The sequence below is a fragment of the Colius striatus genome, chromosome 1 (genome assembly GCF_028858725.1).
Source record: "Colius striatus isolate bColStr4 chromosome 1, bColStr4.1.hap1, whole genome shotgun sequence".
NCBI classification, from domain to species: domain Eukaryota; kingdom Metazoa; phylum Chordata; class Aves; order Coliiformes; family Coliidae; genus Colius; species Colius striatus.
The window spans coordinates 843,698-864,784 of record NC_084759.1 but is presented as its reverse complement, the minus strand read 5'-3'; the positions used below and the strand labels follow the sequence as shown (position 1 = coordinate 864,784).

The following is a 21,087-nucleotide window of genomic DNA, read 5'->3' as shown; positions in this document are numbered from 1 at the left end:
GAGGCACAAAGCAGCAGAATGGAGACAAGAAGCCTGCTGGTGACTCAAAGGGCTGGGGGAGGTTTCCAGCCAAGGGGATGGTGTCAGCTCCCCATAGTCCTGGCCAGGGCTGCCACCTGCACCAGCCTGGGCTGAAGGGTGAGGGGCAGTGTCAGGGTACCAAGTGCTGCAGCAGAAATCAATTCAGGCCTTCTGGAAGAGAGAGAGATTTGTTCAGCAGAAGCAGTTCCACTCCTTTGGATGCTCTCACTGCCCCAAGCTGTTGGGTCAGAGTGTCCTGGCACTGGGTGGAACAATGGGCTCTGCAGCCCTCCTGGCATCACCAGCCTGGCAGCAGCAGCCCAGGAGGTGACCTGGCTTTGGAACAGGCCTTTTTGTTCTCCTTTTAGGAGAAAAGGGTTCTTATGGTGCCTGGGCACGTTGCTGTGTGATCTGATGGAGGTGGGAGCTGCTTGTGCAGGGTGAGCTCTGCAGGTCCCTTGCAGCCCCCCATGCTGTGACTGAGCTTTGCTGTGATGCCCCATCACTCTCAGCCCAGGCTGCTGCTCTTGCTCTGTCTCCTCATGGTGGATGTTTCCACAGCTGTGACCTCTCTTCCCTTTGAGATAAGGGCCAGGAGTGTGCCCTGCTCTGCTCAAAGCTCCTGAGCACTGTTATCAGTGCAGGGGCTTCTGCTGATTACATCACTTTGGCCCTGCTGCTCACAAGCATTTACTGGCTGGTGGCTGCTGATTGTCACTGGCTCATCAGCAGTGCCAAGCCTTGCCCCTGTTGCTTTATTGTTCTTTCTGCTGCTTTCAGGGTTCTGCTTCATTCTGAGCCTTTGTGTGCTACAAACACAGAGCCAGAGAATCATTCAGGTGGAAAAACCCCCTGTAAGACCATGCAGGGTTGCATGTCCTTCAGCCTCAGCCCAGGGCTCTGGGATCCCTCCAGGGCTGGGCACTGCCCCAGCTCCCTGGGCAGCCTGGCACAGGGCTGACACCCCTCTCAGGGACACAGTTCTGCCTCAGCTCCAGCCTCAGACTCCCCTGGGACACCTCAGCCTCCCCTGGGGCAGCTCCAGCCCCCTTCCTCTGGCCACCCCAGTGCTGAGCCCAGCCAGGCTGCCCTTTGCTTCTTGCCCCCCCGGGCACGCTGCTGCCTCCTGCTCAGCCCCTGGCACCAACCCCCCCAGGCCCTTTCCCTGCAGCAGTTTCCAGCCCCTCTGCCCCAGCCTGGAGCTGCCTGGCCTTGGGGTGGCCCAAGGGCAGGATCTGGCCCTTGCCCTTGCCCAGCCTCATGCCATTGCCCTCAGCCCATGGCTCCAGCCTGGCCAGCCCCTTCCTGCCCACAGGCTGCCTTTGGGTTGCAGGAGCTCTCTGCAGAGTCACTTCAGTGCAAGGGGAGCGTTTGGAGGCTCCTTGTGCCAAGGGCTTCAGGACCCAGCTGGGCACGTTGCTGTGTGGCCTGACCCAGTTGGGCTGTTTGGAGCAGGGGTGATGTCCCTGCAGCCCCCAGCACACTGTGACCCTGCGTGGTGCTGGCTGAGCTGCTTGCACAGACGCTCTGGGGCTGAGTCAAAGCACCCAACCACTCCTTGCATAACCACGACCTTTTCTTCCTGGAGCCTGAGCCTGGCCAGAGTGGTGCTGCACTCGTTGCTGTCACAATAAGCAGAGGCTCAGAGCAAGATGATCAGCGAATATTTGGGAGATCTCTCAGCCTGGCTTCATTCTCCTTCTGAAGTGGAGCCCAAGGCAGGGTGAACAGTGCCCATGCTGGGATTTGCTCCCTGGCACCGAGCCCAGCGCCACAGCTCCTGCAGGAGAGGCTCAGCCCCAGCCCTTGGGCTAATCCTGCCCTGAGAAAACTCCTTCAGGGCGGGAGAGGAAAGCCTGAGGTGCTCAGCTCTGCCTTGGGGCAGCCAGTGCTGTTGGAAGGAACCCAGCCCAGGGCCTCTGCCCTGCCAGCTAAAACCAGCAACACACAGAGGAAAAAGATGTGCTTGGCCCTGGCTGCTGTGGGGAGCTTGGCCAGTGTCACCCTTGGCCAGTGTCACCCTTGGCCAGTGTCACCTTTGGCCATTGTCACCCTTGGTCAGTGTCACCCTTGGCTAATGTCACCCTTGGCCAATGTCATGGCCAATGTCACCCTTGGCCAGTGTCACCCTTGGCTAATGTCACCCTTGGCCAGTGTCACCCTTGGCTAATGTCACCCTTGGCCAATGTCATGGCCAATGTCACCCATGGCCAATGTCACCCTTGGCTAATGTCACCCTTGGCCAGTGTCACCCTTGGCTAATGTCACCCTTGGCCAGTGTCATCCTTGGCCATTGTCACCTTTGGCTAATGTCACCCTTGGCCAGTGTCACCCTTGGCTAATGTCACCCTTGGCCAGTGTCATCCTTGGCCATTGTCACCTTTGGCTAATTTCACCCTTGGCCAGTGTCACCCTTAACCAGTGTCACCCTTGGCCAGTGTCATCCTTGGCTAATCTCACCCTTGGCTAATGTCACCCTTGGCCATTGTCACCCATGGCCATTGTCACCCATGGCCATTGTCACCCTTGGCCAATGTCACCCTTGGCCAGTGTCACCCTTAACCAGTGTCACCCTTGGCCAGTGTCACCCTTGGCTAATGTCACCCTTGGCCAATGTCACCCTTGGCCAGTGTCATCCTTGGCCAGTGTCATCCTTGGCCAATGTCACCTTTGGCTAATGTCACCCTTGGCCATTGTCACCCTTGGCCAGTGTCACCCTTGGCCAGTGTCACCCTTAACCAGTGTCACCCTTGGCCATTGTCACCCTTGGCCAGTGTCACCCTTGGCCAGTGTCACCCTTGGCCATTGTCACCCTTGGCCAGTGTCACCCTTGGCCAGTGTCACCCTTGGCCAATGTCATCTTTGGCCAGTGTCACCCTTGGCCAGTGTCACCCATGACCATTGTCACCCTTGGCCAGTGTCACCCATGGCCATTGTCACTCTTGGCTAATGTCACCCTTGGCCATTGTCACCCTTGGCTTCCAGCTGCCCTGGGCTGTGGTGGAAGGATGGAGCCCCCCTGGCACAGCCCAGCAGGGACAGGCTGCCTTCACCTCCTCAGCTCACCCCCTTCCTCACACCCTGCTCACCATGGGGTTGGCTCTGGCTGCTCTTTGGGTTGTTGTGTGCTGTTGTAGCAGATGTAAGACTCCCTGAGGCCAGGTGAGCTTTGTCTGCAGTGGTTTCCTCCAGCATGAGCAGGGCCATGAGCACCATGGGGCAGAGGACAGCCCTGCTGGGACTGGGGAGGTTCAGCTCACCGGTGTGGCTCACCAGCTTGTAGGGTGGCTGTGGGGACAGCCACAGGGGAGGGAGGATGAGCTGCCTGGGTGTGTGAAGCATCAGGACACCAGCTCTGCCTCTTCAGGAGTGCACAAGCAGCCTCCAGTGTTCTCCAAGTCACTCTGGACCTGGAGCTGCTGCAGTGAGCCCAGAGGAGCCACAGGGATGATGTGAGGGCTGCAGCCCCTCTGCTCTGCACACAGGCTGAGAGAGATGGGGGGGCTCAGCCTGGGCAAGAGAAGGCTCCAGGAGACCCCAGAGCAGCCTCCAGCCCCTAAAGGGCCCCCCAGGAACATGGGCAGGGACTTTGTGCAAGGGGCTGGAGGGACAGGACAAGGGCTGCTGGCTCCAGAGGGGAGACTGAGGGGAGCTGGGAGGCAGAAGCTGTTCCCTGTGTGAGCACCCTGGAGATGATCTGCATGATCCCTTCCAACCCCAACCATTGTCCAGGGGCAGTGCCCAGCCCTGGAGGGATCCCAGAGCCCTGGGGTGAGGTGCTGAGGGCTGTGGCTCAGTGGGGGCTGTGGCAGGGGGAGCTCAGGGCTGGGCTCCAGCAGCTCCAGAGGCTTTAACAACTGAAAGAAGTGTCTTGGGGTGCCAACCCTCAGCCTGCAGCCAGGGGCCTGGCTCTGAAGCAGCCATTGGGGTGTTTTGCTCACCAGGTTTGATAAAAAGGGAGACTTTAGGTACAAGCTGCAGCTGCTCTGATGTCTGGATGCAGCAGCAGCTGCCTCCTGCACCTCTGCCTGGGGGCTGAGGATGTCCCTACCAGGAGAGGTGTGAGTGGATCAGGTTAGGTTAAATTAGATGTGATTGGAAGTGTGTTGTCCTTAGAAAAGCCCCAAAGGCTGCACCAGCCTTGGGATTTCAGGGCAATTCTACTTGAGAAGCTCGTTCAGTTTGGAGGACTTGGGCACTGTCCTGGGTGTGGGATGAGGGCTGCAGCCTCCTCCCTTGGCAAGCAGGGCACAGGGCTGTGTGAGTGACAGTTCCCCACCATGGTTACTTCATCCCTGCAGTTCCTTCCTCACTGTTACCAGCAGAGTGAGTGGTTTGGGTCTGGAGTGAGGGCAGTTGGCAGCAGGGATGCATAAGCTGCAGCTGCTTACCTAAGGATGCTTCGTGGAGCAGCTTTTTGGAGCCCTCCAGGGTGAGGATGGCCCTGGGCAGCCTGGACAGGGCTGGCCAAACCTCTCCAGGAAGGAATTGTCCCCAGTCTCCAACCTGAAGCTCCCCTGGCACAGCCTCGTCCTGTCCAGCACCCAGCCATGCCTGTAAGGTCCTGGCCAGTGGCTTTGTGAGTGGCTCTGGTTTCTCCTGCAGGCAGGTCCAGTTGAGCCCCTGACCCTTGCTCCTCAGAGTGCAAACTGCAGTGTGGACTCAGCACCCTGCTTCTGGGTACACACACACAGCTGGGTGTGAGCCACATGTTCCTTGTGGGGACCCAGAGGAGGAAAAGCAGCAGCTGGAGGTGGGGAAGGAGCTTTGCACAATCAGGCTCAGGAGGAGCTGAGGCACTTTGGTGGCTGCTTTAGTGTCCATTCGGGGTGTCTTGGTTGCCTTGGTCATTTGTGCTCAGATGGACACCTGAAGTCCCAGTAGGCTGGTGGCAAACAGCAATCCCTGTGTTTATCCTCCCTGGCTGCTCTCTCTGGGAGTGCCTTCACTGCTTTTGCTCTTTTCCATCTCTAATTCTCTTTCCATTAACAGCCTTGCACTGAAAATGCAGCAGGTTCTCTACAATCCACCTCCTTGCAGGAGCAAAACCTGCACGTGATGAGCTGCCTGGGGCAGGCTGGGGCTGTGCCTGGGACATCAGCCTGGCTGAGCTGAGGGCAGAGGCTTGGTTTGGCTTTAGGAAGCTTGGACTTGCTTTTTGGGGGGTTTTGGTTGCTGGTTTGGTGTTTTGATTTGTTTTTGACCCATCCAGAAGGGCTGAGGGATGTGAAATCCAGAACTGGCTTTGGTTAGAGGCTGCCTGGTTTCCTCCATGTGCACAGGAGCAAAGGGGCTGGAGCTGCCCCAGGGGAGGCTGAGGCTGGAGCTGAGGCAGAACTGTTTCCCTGAGAGGGGTGTCAGCCCTGTGCCAGGCTGCCCAGGGAGCTGGGGCAGTGCCCAGCCCTGGAGGGATCCCAAAGCCCTGGGGTGAGGTGCTGAGGGCTGTGGCTCAGTGCTGGCTGTGGAACAGAAGTGACTCAGTTGGAATGATCCCCTCAGCCCACTGCCTGCCCCAGGGCTGACTCAAGGCAAATTAAGGGCATTGAGTAAATGCCTGTTGAAGTGTGACAGGCATGTGGAGAGTGGAGCTCCTGCAGACTCACAGGCTGCCTGAAGTGGGATCTCTGGGGTCCATCTGGTCCCAACTCCCTGCTCAAGCAGAGCCACCCTGAGTGTCTGCAAGGATGGAGCCTCCACACCCTCCCTGGGCAGCCTGGGCCAGGGCTCCCTCCCCTCAGCACCAAAGCACTTGCTCCTGAGCCTTTCAGCACCTTGCAGGAGCCTTTAGGTGCTTGTGAGTGTTGCTGAGGTGCCCCTGAGCTCAGGCTTCTGTTCCCCAGGCTGAGCAGCCCCAGGGCTGCAGCCTTTGCTCCTCACACACATGTTGCAGCCCCTCAGCACCTTGGCAGCCCTGCACTGGCCTCTCTGCAGCACTTGGGCAGCTGCTGCCCCCCAGCAGTGCCAGCTCCCTGTCCCAGAGCTCTCCAGCAGCTCTCCCCCAGCCTGTGCTGCTGCAGGGGGTGAATTACAGGGACTCTGACAGGGTCTGTGTGACATGAGCAGGGTCCTTTCTCCCAGTGGGTGTTGCACACAGAGCTCAGCTGAGGGGTGCCTGTGCTGTGCTCCCAGGGTTGCTGTGTGTGTGTCACACAGTGCCACAGGGGTGGGTTGGCCAGTGTTTGGTGGTTACATGGACTGGAGCACACAGCAGAATGTGAAGTGTTGAAACATAGGAAAACAGGTGGAAAAGGAGCCAGGAAAGTCCCATTTCATGCTGAGGAAGGGGGGTCACTGGTCTGTCACTGACACGTTACAGAAACACACCACTGGTGCTCTCAGAGCAGCCAACAGCAACAGCCTGGGGGTGAGAAATGGAGCTCGTGGGATGGGGAGAGCTGAGCTGCAGGACTCCCCTTCCCCTGCCACAGGGGCCACTGTGGAGAGGGACCCATGGCTGGGAGCTGCCCTGGGCTGGGGATGGTGTGGAGAGGAGACTGAGGGGGGAGCTCATGGATACCTGTGAGTATCTCACTGCTGGGTGTCAGGAGCTTGGGGCAGCACTGGTTTGTGTTGCACCCAGCAACAGGACAAGGGGTGATGGGATGGAGCTGGGACACAAACAGTTCCATGGACACATGGGGATAAACTCTGTTCAGCCTTGGGAAGAGGAGACTGAGCTCAGGGGCAGCTCATTAACAGTGACAAACATCTCCCTGGTGGGTGTCAGGAGCTTGGGGCAGCAATTGTTGTATCCAGCAACAGGACAAGGGGTGATGGGATGAGGCTGGAGCACAAACAGTTCCATCGGAACATGAGGACAAAGTGTGAGGGGAGGGAGCCCTGGCCCAGGCTGCCCAGGGAGGCTGTGCAGGCTCCTTCCTTGGAGCTCTTGGAGACCCCCCTGGACACGTTCCTGTGTGACCTGATCTAGGTGGGAGCTGCCCCTGCAGGGGGTTGGGCTGGATGAGCTCTGCAGGTCCCTCCCAGCCCCCCCCGTGCTGTGCCTGTGGCTGCAGCAGCCCTTGCCGTGCCCCTGCTGTGGGTGCTGCAGAGCCCAGAGCCCAGGCAGGCTGCCCAGGGGCTGTGCAGGGCCCTGAGCCGCTGCTTCCCCAGCAGAGTTCTGCCGCATCGACCGCGCGCTGTGCCGCGACCAGGACGAGCAGCTCAGCTTCGAGGCCGTGCGCAACATCCACAAGCAGATGGACGACGACGCCAACGGCAACGTGGACGTGGAGGAGAGCGACGAGGTGAGCGGCCCTGGCCTCTGCCCCTGCCCCTGCCCCTGCTCCTGCTCCTGCCCCAGCTCCTGCCCCTGCCTCTGCTCCTGTCCCTGTCCCTGCTCCTGCTCCTGCTCCTGCTCCTGCTCCTGCTCCTGCTCCTGTCCCTGCCTCTGCTCCTGCTCCTGTCCCTGCCTCTGCTCCTGTCCCTGCCTCTGCTCCTGCCCCTGCTCCTGCTCCTGTCCCTGCTCCTGTCCCTGCCCCAGCTCCTGCCCCTGCCTCTGCTCCTGTCCCTGTCCCTGCTCCTGCTCCTGCTCCTGCTCCTGCTCCTGCTCCTGCTCCTGTCCCTGCCTCTGCTCCTGCTCCTGTCCCTGCCTCTGCTCCTGTCCCTGCCTCTGCTCCTGCCCCTGCTCCTGCTCCTGTCCCTGCTCCTGTCCCTGCTCCTGCTCCTGTCCCTGCTCCTGCTCCTGCTCCTGTCCCTGCCTCTGCTCCTGCTCCTGTCCCTGCCTCTGCTCCTGTCCCTGCCTCTGCTCCTGCCCCTGCTCCTGCTCCTGTCCCTGCTCCTGTCCCTGCTCCTGCTCCTGTCCCTGCTCCTGCTCCTGCTCCTGTCCCTGCTCCTGCTCCTGCCCCTGCTCCTGCCTCTGCTCCTGTCCCTGCTCCTGCTCCTGCTCCTGCTCCTGCCCCTGCTCCTGTCCCTGCTCCTGCTCCTGCTCCTGCTCCTGTCCCAGCTCCTGCCCCTGCCTCTGCCCCAGCCTCTGCCTCTGCCCCAGCTCCTGCTCCTGCCTCTGCTCCTGCTTCTGCTCCTGTCCCTTCTCCTGCTCCTGCTCCTGTCCTGCTCCTGCTCCTGCTCCTGTCCCTGCCTCTGCTCCTGCTCCTGTCCCTGCCTCTGCTCCTGTCCCTGCCTCTGCTCCTGCTCCTGCTCCTGTCCCTGCTCCTGCTCCTGCTCCTGCTCCTGTCCCTGCCTCTGCTCCTGCTCCTGTCCCTGCCTCTGCTCCTGTCCCTGCCTCTGCTCCTGCTCCTGTCCCTGCTCCTGCTCCTGCTCCTGTCCTGCTCCTGCTCCTGCTCCTGTCCCTGCCTCTGCTCCTGCTCCTGTCCCTGCCTCTGCTCCTGCCCCTGCTCCTGCTCCTGTCCCTGCTCCTGTCCCTGCTCCTGCTCCTGTCCCTGCTCCTGTCCCTGCTGCTGCTCCTGTCCCTGCTCCTGCTCCTGCTCCTGTCCCTGCTCCTGTCCCTGCTCCTGCTCCTGTCCCTGCTCCTGCTCCTGCTCCTGTCCCTGCTCCTGCTCCTGCCCCTGCTCCTGCCTCTGCTCCTGTCCCTGCTCCTGCTCCTGCTCCTGCTCCTGTCCCAGCTCCTGCCCCTGCCTCTGCCCCAGCCTCTGCCTCTGCCCCAGCTCCTGCTCCTGCCTCTGCTCCTGCTCCTGCTCCTGTCCCTGCTCCTGCCCCTGCTCCTGTCCATGCTCCTGCTCCTGTCCCTGCCCCTGCTCCTGCTCCTGCCCCTGTCCCTGTCCCTGCCCCACATTGACTCAGGTGTGCCAGCTCCCTGCCCATCTGTTCCTGGGGCTCAGGAAGCCAATGTGCCACCTTGAGCCAAGATCCTGATGCACACACACTGTGTTTCAGCTTGGTCACCTTCAGGGCCTGGGGCTGGCTGCTCTCCTCTGGGGGTTTCCAGGCACTTGAGCTCCTGCTGTAGGGTCACCCAAGTGCTGGAGTGCAGCATCTTGTGCTGAGAGGCTGAGGGAGCTGGGGCTCTGCAGCTTGGAGCAGCCTGAGGGCTGAGCTCAGTCATGCTACAGACACATCAAGGTGGGTGTGAGGAGGCTGGAGCCAGGCTGTGCTCAGGGATGGGCAATGACAGGACCAGGGGCAACAAGCTGGGACAGAAGAGGCTCCAAAGCAACACAGGGACAAACTCCTTCCCTGCTGAGGTGAGGGAGCCCTGGCAGGGGCTGCCCAGATGGGCTGTGGAGTCTCATCTCTGCAGCCATCCCAACCCAGCTGGATGAGTCCCTGTGTGCTGCTCTAGGTGCTGCTGCTCTGGCAGGGGGATTGCACTGGCTGAGCTCTGCAGGTCCCTTCCAGCCCTTGAGATCTGTGGTTCTGTCACTCTACACACAAGGTATTTCCAGCAAATGCACTGGCTGCTGCCTGCTTCCAGCACAGGGCTCACCCATCCTTCCAGCAGCCCAGCTGCAGCAGCTGCAGTCTGTGTGGGCACCCTGCTGCAACAAGGAACCTTTTTCCTTGCCTTGGCTGTGGAGATTTCAGCTGATACCTGCTGCAGGGAAGCCAGACAGCTGTTGTTTCCTTGGGTAAGCACACGTAGAAACCAGTGGCCACTGCAGAAGGGAAAGCTGCTTGTTTGCCATGTTGCCTGAGCTGCAGTGGGTGCTGGTTCACAAGGATCTGTTCAAAGGGAGGGAAACTGTCCTGAAGGAGATTGGCATCTAAATGGGAAAGTCAAAGGGCTGAAGGAAAGCTGACTGATGAAGGGACCTGCAGTGCTCCAGTCCCAGTTCACAGAGTCATGGACACAGAGGGGTTTGGGTGGGAAGGGACCTCAAAGCTCAGCTTGTGCCAACCCCCAGCCATGGGCAGGGACTCATCCCCCAGCCCAGGCTGCTCCCAGCCCCAGCCAACCTGCCCCTGGGCACTGCCAGGGCTGGGGCAGCCACAGCCTCTCTGGGCAGCCTGTGCCAGGGCTCAGCAGCCCCCCAGGGAACAGCTTCTGCCTCCCAGCTCCCCTCAGTCTCCCCTCTGGCCCTCTGGAGCCAGCAGCCCTTGTCCTGTCCCTCCAGCCCCTTGCACAAAGCCCCTGCCCATGTTCCTTGGGGGCCCTTTAGGGGCTGGAGGCTGCTCTGGGGTCTCCTGGAGCCTTCTCTTGCCCAGGCTGAGCCCCCCCATCTCTCTCAGCCTGTGTGCAGAGCAGAGGGGCTGCAGCCCTTACACCATCCCTGTGGCTCCTCTGGGCTCACTGCAGCAGCTCCAGGTCCCTCTGACATTGGCTCCCAGCGTGGGACACAGCTCTGGGAGGATCTGGGAGCATTTCTGAGCTACATGGGTGCAGGTTCTCGTGCCCAGCCCCATCCTGGGGCCATGCCTGGGCTGTGCTGGCAGGAGGGGCTGTGGGATGCTCTGAATTCTGAGGGAGCTGAGCCAGGAGCTGCTGAGGCTGCTGCTGGTGCCCCAGAACCCACCGTGAGGTGCCTGCTGGGTCTGTGCCACAGGGCTCTGCCCAGCCCTCCCCTGGCATAACAGCAGCGTGGTCTGTGTCAGCATCTGAGTCCCTGTGGGCTTAAGGAGGCTGCAGAAGCGTGGGCTGTTGCTTTGGGACCTACAGGCATCTCTTGTTGTGTTTCCCCCTCTGGGGTGTGACAGCCCAGCCCCCCCAGCCCTGTCCCACAGACAGACCCTTCACAGCCCCTTCTCCTTGGCTGATTCCTGCCCCCCAGCAGACAAACTGCACACCCACAGGGTAAATCTCCTCCCCACACCACAGCAGTTGGGTTACTGGGCAAAGCCAGCCCTCACAGGGGCTGCTCAGTGCCCTGGGGGGGACAGAGCAGCCTGGAGCTGGGCACCCTGCTTGTGAGGGTGTTTGTGGCTGTTCCCAGGCTGCAGAGCCAGGTCCCTCTGCCTGCACCTCACTGCACAAAGCAATTCCAGCACATTCAGAGCTTCCAGTTGCATTTCTTGCTGTCTGGTGCTTTCCCTGGAGGCAGTGCCCTGCTCTGCATTGCTTTGGAGCTGGGGATCTGCCTCTCCCACTGGCTCCTGGGGTGGCCTCAGGCAGATCAGTTCATTGCTTCATCCCACCAGCCTGTCACTGGATTGAAGAGAAGCCTCATGCTGTCAGGGCTGGGCATTAGCCAGCAATTGTTATGTCTCTCTGGGTAAATCTTGCCCTCTGTGGGCTAGTTGAGAGCTGACTGTACAAGCAGTAAGGGAACTGTTAAAGCCCTGGTACCAGCAGTTGATGTCTGGGTAGCTGTTGCCATCATATGAGCCATCACATCTCTTGCTCTGCAAGGCCTCAGAGTCCTGCTGGGCTCAGACCCCTCCCAGCTGGGCCAGACCCAGCAGCCTCCCAGGGAAGAGCTTTCCTGCATTGCTTTTGCACCTTATCCCACAGAACCCTCAATGGTGGGGGCTGGCAGAGCCCTGCAGAGCTGCTGCACCCCAGCCCCTGCTCCTGCAGCTGCCCCTGGCTCAGGGGGCACAGGAACGTGTCCAGGGGGGGTTGGGAACCTCAGAGAAGGAGCCTCCACACCCTCCCTGGGCAGCCTGGGCCAGGGCTCCCTCCCCTCAGCACCAAAGCACTTGCTCCTTGTGTTTCAATGGAACTGTTTGTGTTCCAGCCTCAGCCCATCACCCCTTGTCCTGTTGCTGGATACAACAAGTGCTGCCCCAAGCTCCTGACACCCACCAGGGAGATGTTTGTCACTGTTAATGAGCTGCCCCTGAGCTCAGTCTCCTCTTCTCCAGACTGAACAGCCCCAGGGCTGCAGCCTTTCCTCACAAGGAAGATGCTCCAGTGCAGAGATCCCCTGAAGGATCCCCTCTGCTCATCACAGAATCCTTTGGGCTGGAGAAGCCCCTGGAGCTGCTGGAGCCCAGCCCTGAGCTCACCCTGCCACAGCCAGCACTGAGCCACAGCCCTCAGCACCTCACCCCAGGGCTTTGGGATCCCTCCAGGGCTGGGCACTGCCCCAGCTCCCTGGGCAGCCTGGCACAGGGCTGACACCCCTCTCAGGGAAACAGTTCTGCCTCAGCTCCAGCCTCAGCCTCCCCTGGGGCAACTCCAGCCCCTTCCCTCTTGTCCTGGGGAGCAGAGGCTGAGCCTCCTGGCCACAGCCTCCTGTCAGGGAGTGTCAGAGAGTGCTGCTGTGTCCCCTCAGGCTCCTCTTCTCCAGGCTCAGCACCCCCATTCCCTCAGCCCCTTGTGCTCCAGCCCCTTGTGCTCCAGCCCCTTCCCCAGCTGTCTCCATCCCCCTCCCTGAGCCCACTTTCCCTCTCCCCAGCCAGGCTGGTGCAGGGCTGTGCTGTTGTGTTGCAGGACAGCCCTTGCTGCTGCTCCAGCCCTTCTCCTGCCACCTTTAGTGGTATTTTCTGGGCAGTTTAGGACAGGAATGAGTTCAAGGAACGTGTTGGGGAGTTGTGCAGTGTTCCCAAGCTTCCCCTGGCCTCAAGAGCTGCCCAGCTCTGGGCTGTGCCCTGGGCAATGCCATGTGTGTGCCATGGTGGGAGCCTTTCTGCTGGGAGCTGTTCTGTGTGTCCCATAAACACTGCTCCCAGCTTTTAGCTCTGCTGAGCTTGAAGCTTTAATCAAAGCTGCATTAGGTAGGTTTCAGCACAGGCTTTCAGGCCACTGCTAAAGGCATTCCAAGTATTCTGCTGGGTGAGCCAGCTACTGCCCAAGCCCTGGGCTGCTCTGCCTTCAAGGTTATCAGCTCCAAGCCCCTGTGTGCTCCCTGCCCTTGTGCTTTACCCCCTGCCTTTGGTGAGGGGACAGCTGCCTGAGATACTGCTTGAAAGGATGCAAGAGGCTCACATTTAAGCCTCTTACTTTTAATCTTGATGCCCCTTCCTTGGGTGTGTGGAGCCCCCTGGGGTGTGCAGGCAGGGGCTGGTGGCAGGGGCTGGTGGCAGGGGCTGGTGGTGGCAGGGGCTGGTGGTGGCAGGGGATGGAGGTGGCAGGGGCTGGAGGTGGCAGGGGATGGAGGTGGCAGGGGATGGTGGTGGCAGGGGGTGGTGGTGGCAGGGGCTGGTGGTGGCAGGGGCTGGTGTGCCAGGCCCCATTTGCACTTCATTGTTTGTTCAGGAGGGGATTTGCAACAGGACAAAGGGAGGTAAGGGATGGTTGGAGTGGTTGCAGAAGCTGCTCAGCCTGGCAGAGGTGTTGAGCTGCCCAGAGAACCTCAGTCCTGTTCATCTCCTACTGGTTCCTTCAATTGAAGCAGAAGCCCAAAACACAGAGCCTTGCTGTGCTGAGGATGAGGCAGGTGATTGTGAAGCTGGGCTTTAATCAGCTGCCAGCACGGGCAGCTCCCTGGCAGGAGGCTGTGGCCAGGGGGGTCGGTCCCTGCTCCTGAGCTGCAAGTGACAGGACAAGGGGAAAGGGGCTGGAGCTGCCCCAGGGGAGGCTGAGGCTGGAGCTGAGGCAGAACTGTTTCCCTGAGAGGGGTGTCAGCCCTGTGCCAGGCTGCCCAGGGAGCTGGGGCAGTGCCCAGCCCTGGAGGGATCCCAAAGCCCTGGGGTGAGGTGCTGAGGCTGTGGCTCAGTGCTGGCTGTGACCCAGCTGAAGCTGCTTTAGCAGGGCTTGGACTGGATGATCTCTAGAGGTCCCTTCCAAGCTGTGTTTCCAACACATTCTGTGTTTCATTCTACTCTGACAGAGCTGTCTGGGCAGGCAGGGAGAGGCAGATGAATGCTTCTGTGATGCTCTGGTGCCAGGTGAGGTTGTGGCATGAGCTCTGCTCTGTCCTTCACTCCCCAGCTCTTCCCCAGCTCTTCTCCCTGCTGGAGGGGAGTTTTCAGTGCAGCTGAAATGACATCAGTGACCTGGATTGAAACAGAAGAGCTGTTTCTCCTGGGGAAATCTGCTAATTAGGGATCTATTTCTGCTCCTCACCCAGTGCAGAGGCAGCTCCAGCTGCTCAGGGGCAGCTCTCAGGCAGGTTCACAGATGCTGTGAGCTTGGCTTGTGGCATTGCTCAGCCAGCCCCTGGCTCATCCCACCCCCTGGGCTCAGGCTCAGGGACAGGGAAGAGACTTTTCTGCAGCTTCAGTGGAGCTCAGACAAGGTGATAAAGATGTTGAAGTCCTGTGTGACCTGAGCTAGGTGGGAGCTGCCTCTGCAGGGGGTTGGGCTGGATGAGCTCTGCAGGTCCCTTCCAGCCCCCCCATGCTGTGACCCTGGAGGTTGGGGAGGTGAGGGCAGTGGTGGATGGTGAGCTCTGCAGTGGTGGATGGTGAGCTCTGCAGTGCCTGGGCTGGGGTTTGGCCCCATGGCCCCTGCCCAGCATTCAGTGGGTACACACAGGGAGCTGCTGCTGGGGGCACAGCTCAAGGGAGGGGGAGAGATGGAAAGGCCTGGGGGGAGATGCACAGATCCTGGAGTAGTTGGAGGTTCAGATCCTGGGAGTAGTTGTGCAGATTAAAATCATCTCAAAACAGTTGTGTAGCTGGTTTTGTTCTGGAGGGAGCTTGTGGCTGTCCTTCAGAGCATGCAGGTGTCTGCCAGAGCCCTCCAGCGCTCACTGGAAGCCTGAGGCAAGGTGGCTGTGAGCACAGGGCACGAAGAGAAGGTGTTTTCCTCCTAAATCAGGCTGCTGGGGAGGTCAGAGATGTGGGTGATCTCTCCTCTCCTCTCCTCTCCTCTCCTCTCCTCTCCTCTCCTCTCCTCTCCTCTCCTCTCCTCTCCTCTCCTCTCCTCTCCTCTCCTCTCCTCTCCTCTCCTCTCCTCTCCTCTCCTTGTTGCTTGTAGTGAGGGTCCCTCCTCGTTGCTTTTGGATGCTGTGGCCATGGTTTGTCTTTCTCTGAACTTGGTGGTGAGACTCTTGCTTGACCACGTTTCCTTCTGCTCTTGTTGTGAGCCTGAGGCTTGAAGGGGTCTGGGTGGGATCTCTGGAAGGGTTCTGGGTGAGATACCTGCAGGTGGGACCTCTGGAGCTGCTCTAGTCCAAGCCTTGCACAGGCAGGGACATCCAGATCCACCTGCCCAGGACTCTTTGTATCTCCAGGGATGAGATCAGCAGGGTCTTCAAACCCTCTGCAGTGCTGCTCCTTAAGCAGATCACTGCTGTGTGGTGGCTCTTGTGCTGAGACTCCTTCGTGCCCATGTGTGCAGTCACACAGCCAGGGCAGGACCAGAGGGGAAAGAGAGGAGAGCCATGCACCCTGCAGATGGTTCCATGCAGGAGATGTGCACCTGGGGACCCTGAAAAGCACCCTGAGTGCCACTGGTGCTGGGGACATGGGGATGTTGCAGGCTCTGAGGGGAATGGCTGTGGATTCCTCTGCCTGGCAGCATGTGCTGTGTGGGGAAAGCCTGGGTAGCATTGTGAGGGTTGTAGTAGCAGGTTTGGAGCTGATGGGTGCAGCAGGCACTGGGGAGCAGCTCCCTTCTCCAGCTTGGGGCAGGGGAGTAGAGCTGACACACTTGCATGGCACCAGCCCCTGCAGACAGTGCAGGGCTGTGGCCTCATGTGCTGGATCTGCACTCTTGTTCTTTTTTTGTCTCCTCCCTGGACAAAACAAGGGAAAATCTGCTTTAAGGTTTCCTTGGGCTTTGGTGTGTGCAGCCCTGCTCCTGTCAGCTGCACGAGGAGCTCTCAGACAAGGGCATGGTCCCATCCTGCAGCCTCCTCCCCACTTGATCCTGGAGACAGAGTCACAGAATTGCTTGGAAAATAGAATCAGAGAGACATTTGGGCTGGAGAAGCCCCTGGAGCTGCTGGAGCCCAGCCCTGAGCTCACCCTGCCACAGCCAGCACTGAGCCACAGCCCTCAGCACCTCACCCCAGGGCTCTGGGGTCCCTCCAGGGCTGGGCACTGCCCCAGCTCCCTGGGCAGCCTGGCACAGGGCTGACACCCCTCTCAGGGACACAGTTCTGCCTCAGCTCCAGCCTCAGCCTCCCCTGGGACAGCTCCAGCCCCTTTGCTCCTGTGCCCTGGTAGATGCTCTCCCTGCAGCCTCCCTCCACAGAGTGCTCAGGGCTTGTCTTGGCTCTGGTGTGCTGCAGGAAAGCTGCAGGAGATCACTTTTCCCTTCTGTTCCCCCAGAGCTAAATATACAGCACAGCAGCTGGTCCATGGGGTGGGCACTGGCAGCCTCCAGGGCGCCCCAGCCCCTGCCCACTGCAGCTGCCCTGCTGCAGCCATGCTGTGGGTGTGTGTGCCATGGGGCAGCAGCTGCCCTGCTGCAGCCATGCTGTGGGTGTGTGTGTGCTGGAGAAGCCCCTGAAGCCCAGCCCTCCCCTCACCCTGCCACAGCCCCCAGCAGCTCAGCCCCCAGCAGCTCAGCCCCCAGCAGCTCAGCCCCACAGCCCCAGCAGCTCAGCCCCCAGCAGCTCAGCCCCACAGCCCCAGCAGCTCAGCCCCACAGCCCCCAGCAGCTCAGCCCCCAGCAGCTCAGCCCCACAGCCCCAGCAGCTCAGCCCCCAGCAGCTCAGCCCCACAGCCCCCAGCAGCTCAGCCCCCAGCAGCTCAGCCCCACAGCCCCAGCAGCTCAGCCCCACAGCCCCAGCAGCTCAGCCCCCAGCAGCTCAGCCCCACAGCCCCCAGCAGCTCAGCCCCACAGCCCCAGCAGCTCAGCCCCCAGCAGCTCAGCCCCACAGCCCCCAGCAGCTCAGCCCCACAGCCCCAGCAGCTCAGCCCCCAGCAGCTCAGCCCCACAGCCCCCAGCAGCTCAGCCCCACAGCCCCAGCAGCTCAGCCCCACAGCTTTGGGACCCTTCCAGCCTGAAGTAGCTTTTGCTTTTGATCTTCAGTGACCACCACGTGGTTCCAGGAGTGCAGAGTGAGATTTGTGTTCAGAAGGTGGATGCTGCTCTCTGTCCCAGCCCAGCTCCCCTCCCTCCCTCAGGGTCCCTCTGTGGGTGCCAGGACCTTGCTGGTATCAGCTGGCATTAGCACCAGCTGCCACGATTCCCCCTCAGGACACCTCTTTGTTTGTGGGTTTGCAGCTTGTGTTGATCCAGAACCATCAGGTGATGCCAGAGCTGAGGTTCCTCACAAACCCCCTGTTTCAGAAGCTCTCCCTCCTCCCTTCAGCAGCTGCTCTGGCTGTTGTGGGTCTCTCCAAGAGGGGGGCACAAGCAGCATGAGAAGGGTTTGGTTGCTGTGCCAAGAGAGGGGGAGCAGCAGGACAGAGGGATTGTTGCTGCCACATGAGTGAGTGTGCCTTGGTGGGAGTGCTGTGACCCCTTCTCACACTGATGTGTCAGTAAAGGGCTTGGAAAGCAGCTGATGGGCAAAGAACAAGCCAAGGGCTTTGATGTCTGCAAAGACTGCACAAGAAAGGCACAAGCAGCCTCCAGTGTTCTGCAAGTCACTCTGGACCTGGAGCTGCTGCAGTGAGCCCAGAGGAGCCACAGGGATGATGTGAGGGCTGCAGCCCCTCTGCTCTGCACACAGGCTGAGAGAGATGGGGGGGCTCAGCCTGGGCAAGAGAAGGCTCCAGGAGACCCCAGAGCAGCCTCCAGCCCCTAAAGGACCCCCAAGGAACATGGGCAGGGGCTTTGTGCAAGGGGCTGGAGGGACAGGACAAGGGCTGCTGGCTCCAGAGGGCCAGAGGGGAGACTGAGGGGAGCTGGGAGGCAGAAGCTGTTCCCTGGGAGGCTGCTGAGCCCTGGCACAGGCTGCCCAGAGAGGCTGTGGCTGCCCCAGCCCTGGCAGTGCCCAGGGGCAGGTTGGCTGGGGCTGGGAGCAGCCTGGGCTGGGGGATGAGTCCCTGCCCATGGCTGGGGTTGCAATGAGATGGTTCTGAAGGTTCTTTCCAAGCCCCTTCCCACCCTCTGCTGTACCTTACAGCCTTAGCTCTGAACTCCCAGTCCCAGGTTGCTCTTCCCCATTGACTCCAGCTCTGCTGCTGTGATCACAGAAAGGTTTGGATTGGAGGGGACCTTAAAGCTCATCTCATCCCAGCCCCTCTTCCATGGCAGCTGCTGCTGGGCTCAGGGTGCTGCTGGGCTCAGGGTGCTGCTGGGTTTAGGGTGCTGCTGGGCTCAGGGTGCTGCTGGGCTCAGGGTGCTCCTAGGCTCAGAGTGATGCTGGGTTTAGGGTGCTGCTGGGCTCAGGGTGCTGCTGGGCTCAGGGTGCTGCTGGGTTTAGGGTGCTACTGGGTTCATGGTGCTGCTGGGCTCAAGGTGCTGTTGGGTGTAGGGTGCTGCTGGGCTCAGGGTGCTGTTGGGCTCAGGGTGCTGCTGGGCTCAGGATGCTGCTGGGTTCAGGATGCTGCTGGGCTCAGGATGCTGCTGGGCTCAAGGTGCTGCTGGGCTCAGGATGCTGCTGGGCTCAAGGTGCTGCTGGGCTCAGGATGCTGCTGGGCTCAGGGTGCTCCTGGGCTCAAGGTGCTGCTGGGCTCAGGGTGCTGCTGGGCTCAGGGTGCTGTTGGGTTTAGGGGGCTGCTGGGCTCAGGGTGCTGCTGGGCTCAGGGTGCTCCTAGGCTCAGAGTGATGCTGGGTTTAGGGTGCTCCTGGGCTCAGGGTGCTGCTGGGCTCAGGATGCTGCTGGGCTCAGGGTGCTCCTGGGCTCAGGGTGCTGCTGGGCTCAGGATGCTGCTGGGTTTAGGGTGCTGCTGGGCTCAGGGTGCTGCTGGGTTCAGGGTGCTGCTGGGCTCAGGGTGCTGCTGGGTTTAGGGTGCTGCTGGGCTCAGGGTGCTGTTGGGCTCAGGGTGCTGCTGGGCTCAGGGTGCTGCTGGGTTTAGGGTGCTGCTGGGCTCAGGGTGCTGTTGGGTTCAGGGTGCTGCTGGGCTCAGGGTGCTGCTGGGCTCAGGGTGCTGCTGGGTTTAGGGTGCTACTGGGTTCATGGTGATGCTGGGCTCAAGGTGCTGTTGGGTGTAGGGTGCTGCTGGGCTCAGGGTGCTCCTGGGCTCAGGGTGCTCCTGGGCTCAGGGTGCTGCTGGGCTCAGGGTGCTGTGTGAGGGATGACATTGCCTGTCTCTGCTCCTGCCCCAGCTGCCCTCCTGCTTGCTGCAGAGCTCCTGACCTGGGCTGCTGCACATCCAGGGCCTGTCTCTGCTGGGGAGATGTTGCCAAGTCACAGCAAATGGGTCAGAAAGGGCTGAGACTGGAGGGGTCAAGTGACAGAGGGGAGAGGTGCTACCTGGACTTTAGCCAGAGCCTCTGAGACACTCAGGGTCAGGTTTTGTGAGCTGGGCTGGGGGAAGCTGTCCCTGCCCATGGCTGGGGGTTGGCACAAGCTGAGCTTTAAGGTCCCTTCCCACCCAAACCCTTCCATGGTCCATGGTCTGGGGAGATGCTGTAGTTCTGATCAGAGACTGACACACCAGAGGTGAGTTCTGACAGCTTGGACACAGACATCATCATCTGGCACCCTGTGGACACAGCCATGAGGAAGACAAGGGAAGGATTCCTTTTGCAATGCTCCTCATGTCTCTTAAAAGATGAATCAAAGAGTAACCCTGCTGTCTGTTCTTCTCCTAGTTCCTGAGGGAGGACCTGAATTACCACGACCCAACAGTGAAGCACAGCACCTTCCATGGAGAGGACAAGCTCATTAGTGTGGAAGATCTCTGGAAGGCCTGGAAGACATCTGAGGGTAATGGAACTGAAGCAGCCTGCTGCACCCCACTTGCCAGGGAAGGGCTGAGCACTCTGGGGTTCACACAGCCTTGGCAGCAGTGTGTGCAGCCTCCAGGAGAAGCTCCTGCTGCTGCCTTGCACAAGTGCCCTTCCCTCAGCCCCTGGGGGCAGGGAGTCCTTCCAGCAGCTCCTTGCTCCTGGTACTGCTCCTGCTGCCTGGAAGTGGTGTTTCATTCCTCTGCCCCTGCAAATGTGTGTTCAGCTAGAGCCAGACACTGGCTTGTTCCAGGTCCTTCAGTGCCCAGTTGCAGGTGGGCTTTGGTGGGGCAGTGGCATGGCAACTGCCCTGCTCGTCCTGTAGAGCTGAAAAGCTCCTCAGTCAGGGAAAAGGAGCTGGAATCAGCTCCCAGAACTGCAGGTGCACATAAACACATTGCAGGTAGAAGTCAAGCTGTTAGGGAGTGGTGCCAGGCATCCCAGCCAGGGAAGGCAGGAGCTGGTGGAAGTGCAGGCACTGGGAGAAGCTGGGAGTGCTGGGACCCTGCAGGGTGCTGAGGGAAAGGCTCCATCTCACTCCAGTGCTGTCCCCCAGCCAGAGCTCAGCACTTTCTGTCCTCAGAGGTCCTGGAGCTGATCACTCTTTTCTTCTTTTCCTGTTAAGAGACTTTTCCTTCCCCAGATTTGCTCTCCAGGGCAGAAAGGTGTTTTGTCTTGACACCATGAGCATCCCTGAGGGGAATCCTGGGTGTGCTGCAGCTGCAGGGGGTGTGTGAGTGGGGAGCTGCACTTGGGCAAGGCAGAGTGTGCTGCTGGCTGGAGGGGCATTTGCTTGCTGCCATGTGAGCACAGTGTTGGTGCAAATCACACTGCTGTCAGGTCTGTTTGTCATCCATGGCATAGAACCAGAGAATCCTGGAGCTGCTGGAGCCCAGCCCTGAGCTCCCCCTGCCACAGCCAGCACTGAGCCACAGCCCTCAGCACCTCACCCCAGGGCTTTGGGATCCCCCCAGGGCTGGGCACTGCCCCAGCTCCCTGGGCAGCCTGGCACAGGGCTGACACCCCTCTGAGGGAAACAGTTCTGCCTCAGCTCCAGCCTCAGCCTCCCCTGGGGCAGCTCCAGCCCCTTTCCTCTTGTCTTGTAACTCAGGAGCAGAGCCTGACCCCCCAGTCTCCAACCTCAACCTCCCCTGGGCTCAACACCCCCATTCCCTCAGCCCCTTGTGCTCCAGCCCCTTTCCCAGCCTCACCCTGCAGCCTCTGTCTCCAGGCTCTTGCTCCTTCAGCCCTCTTGCTCCAGCTCCAGCCCCTTCCCTCTTGTTTTGGAGCTCAGGAGCAGAGACTGACCCTCCAACCTCAACCTCCCCTGGGGCAACTCCAGCCCCTTCCCTCTTGGCCTGTCACTTGGAGCTCAGGAGCAGAGACCAACCTCCCCAGGCACAGGCTGCTGTGAGGGAGTGTCAGAGAGTGCTGCTGTGTCCCCTCAGGCTCCTCTTCTCCAGGCTCAGCACCCCCATTCCCTCAGCCCCTGCCCAGCCCCTTGTGCTCCAGCCCCTTCCCCAGCTCAGTGCCCGGCTCTGGCCACGCTGCAG

The 21,087-nt window shown here is 60.5% G+C and overlaps 1 protein-coding gene across 1 annotated transcript in view; it reads left to right on the top strand.

Annotated features, from left to right (window-relative positions):
- The window catches only part of STIM1 (stromal interaction molecule 1), a 120,166-nt gene that overhangs the window by 48,977 nt on the left and 50,102 nt on the right, over positions 1-21,087 (top strand). The window contains 2 exon segments of the mRNA XM_061990052.1: positions 7,138-7,268; positions 19,400-19,514. Coding sequence (XP_061846036.1) covers positions 7,138-7,268; positions 19,400-19,514 — 246 coding nt within the window.